This window comes from Mastomys coucha, unplaced genomic scaffold, assembly GCF_008632895.1.
Source record: "Mastomys coucha isolate ucsf_1 unplaced genomic scaffold, UCSF_Mcou_1 pScaffold22, whole genome shotgun sequence".
In the NCBI taxonomy this organism is placed as follows: Eukaryota; Metazoa; Chordata; class Mammalia; order Rodentia; family Muridae; genus Mastomys; species Mastomys coucha.
The window spans coordinates 128432180-128434572 of NW_022196905.1; the positions used below are offsets into that span (position 1 = coordinate 128432180).

At 47.8% G+C, this 2393-nt stretch overlaps 1 protein-coding gene across 1 annotated transcript in view; it reads left to right on the forward strand.

The window, feature by feature from the left end:
- Window positions 1–1018: 1018 nt before the first annotated feature.
- Rfc2 (replication factor C subunit 2) overlaps window positions 1019–2393 on the forward strand; it is a 13745-nt gene continuing 12370 nt past the window's right edge. The window contains exon 1 of the mRNA XM_031338151.1: window positions 1019–1215. Coding sequence (XP_031194011.1) covers window positions 1118–1215 — 98 coding nt within the window. The 5' untranslated portion in view covers window positions 1019–1117. The remainder of the gene's footprint in view (window positions 1216–2393) is intronic.

Consider the following 2393-nt stretch of genomic DNA (forward strand, 5'->3'; position numbering starts at 1 on the left):
GTCAGTGTAAGAATGACCGGTGTGTACCACTATGCCTGGCCAGAAAGATCTCTAGTTTTGTTACTGTTGTTATTTTATTTTGTTGTATTTTTAAAATTTTTGTGATAGGGTCTCACTATGTAGTTCTGGCTGGCCTTGAACTTACAAAGATCCACATGCCTCTGCTCCCAAGTGCTGAAATTAAAGACCTGTGCCACCAAGCCTGGACCTAGAAAGTATCTCTTTAAAAATACTTATTTTGCCGGGCAGTAGTGGCCCATGTCTTTAATCCCAGCACTTGGGAGGCAGAGGCTGGTGGATTTCTGAGTTTGAGACCAGCCTGGTCTACAGAGTGAGTTCCAGGACAGCTAGGGCTACACAGAGAAACCCTGTCTCGAAAAACCAACCAACCAACAAACAAACAAAAAATAACAAACAAACAAGCAAACCAAAAACAACAACAAAAAAAACTTATTTTAGCCAGGCAGTGGTGGCACACATCTTCAATCTCAGTACACAAGAGACAGAGGCAACTAGATCTCTGAATTCAAGGCCAGCCTGGTCTACAGAGTGAGTTCCAGGGCAGCCAATGGCTAGACAGAGAAACCCTGTCTCAAAAAAATAAAATAAAATAAAATAAAAACCCAGGGCTGGAGAGATGGCTCAGTGATTAAGAACACTGACTGCTCTTCCGAGTTCTAATCCCAGCAACTACATGGTGGCCCAGCAACCACATGGTGGCTCACAACCATCCGTAATGAGATTTGATGCCCTCTTCTGGTGTGTCTTGAAGACAGCTATAGTGTGCCTACATATAATAATAAATAAATCTTTTTTTTAAAAATCCATTAAAGTAAAAAGAAAACAAAACGAAATGAAACAGAGTACAATCAAATAAGATATAATGTCTCTCCCCACCCACCCACCCCCCCGCCTCTCAAACGCCCGCTCCTGTGGCCACCGCGCCCTCTAGCGGCCAGGGGTGGCTACGCTGTGCTCTCTGCGCAGGTGCAGGAAGAGACCGCCCCCTGTAACGCACTTCCGCTTCCTTCTCCGCGTTGCCCGGAAACCAGGACCCAGAATTCCGTGAAAGCGTCATGGGGCGGAGCTTCGGGTGGCGGGAAGAACGGCCACCGGAATGGAGGTCCAGGAGAGTGGCTGTGGCCCGGCAGAGAGTGGGGCGCAGGAGCCCTCGCCTGTCCCCAGCAAGTCCACCGGCCACTACGAGCTGCCGTGGTGAGCCTGAAGCCATAGTAACGCGCGCGTTGGAGTGATGGCGAGTGAGGGCGGGCCGAGCTCCAGGGACCCTGGTTTGACCTGGGTCTAGGGGACACACCGAAGGTGCAGATGTCCCCAGAAGCGCAGATTTCCCTTTTTCTTTTTCTTCTTGAAGCTAGGTTTTCTATCTGTCTTTCTTTTTTGTTTCTATGAGATCGTGTCTTTCGTAACCCAGGCTGGACTCGAACTCACTACGTAGCAAAGGATGACTTTGAACGTTGATCCCGGGGTGACAGGCACGCATAACTTCCGTAAAGCAGTGCTGGGGATGGAACACAGAGCCTCGTGCATGTTAAGCAAGCACTCTACCGACTGAGGCCCATTCACAGCCCTGGGTTTCCCTGTGCAGCCCAAGCTGGTCTTGAAGTTTTTGCAGTCCTCCTGCCTCAGCTTTCCAAGTGCTGGAATGACAGGTGTGAGCCACCAGGCAAAGGTAGAGATTTTTATTTATGGAAATTGAGGAATTTGTGTCTCGAAGTTCACCTGTCTAAGTGATGCTTAAATGTGACCAATAAGAGTGTCATGCAGCGCAATGCAGCCTGCATTTTCTTTTCAAGATTCCTTTATTTGTTTTATGTATATGAGCTGTCTTCAGACACACCAGAAGAGGGCATCGGATCTCATTACAGATGGTTGTGAGCCACCATGTGGTTGCTAGGAATTGAACTCAGGACCTCTGGAAGAGCAGTCAGTGCTCTTAACCGCTGAGCCATCTCTCCAGCCCCGGTCTCATATTTTTTTATTTGTTTAAAATCTCATCTAAAAAAATTATCAGCTTCAGCCAGCTGGTGGCACACACCTTCCCCCACTTTCCTATTGCTGTGACCCTGTCATGCAGTGCCTCATGTTGGGGGCTGCCCCCCTAACTATAAAACTTTTGTTGCTACTTCATAACTGATTCTGCCTGTTATGTTATATAATGGCAATATCTGAGTTCACTGGTGGCCTTAGGCAACCCCTGTGAAAGGGTCAATCGGCTACCCAAGGGGTCGCGACCCACAGGTTGAGAATGCTGACCCAAAGTGTAAAGTAATACTAGAAAAATTATTATGCAAACTAGAAATGTCCCTCAGTGGCAGAACACTTGCCTGCCATGCTCAGGGCCTATGGTTTCTTCCCCAGCACTCAAAAAAAAA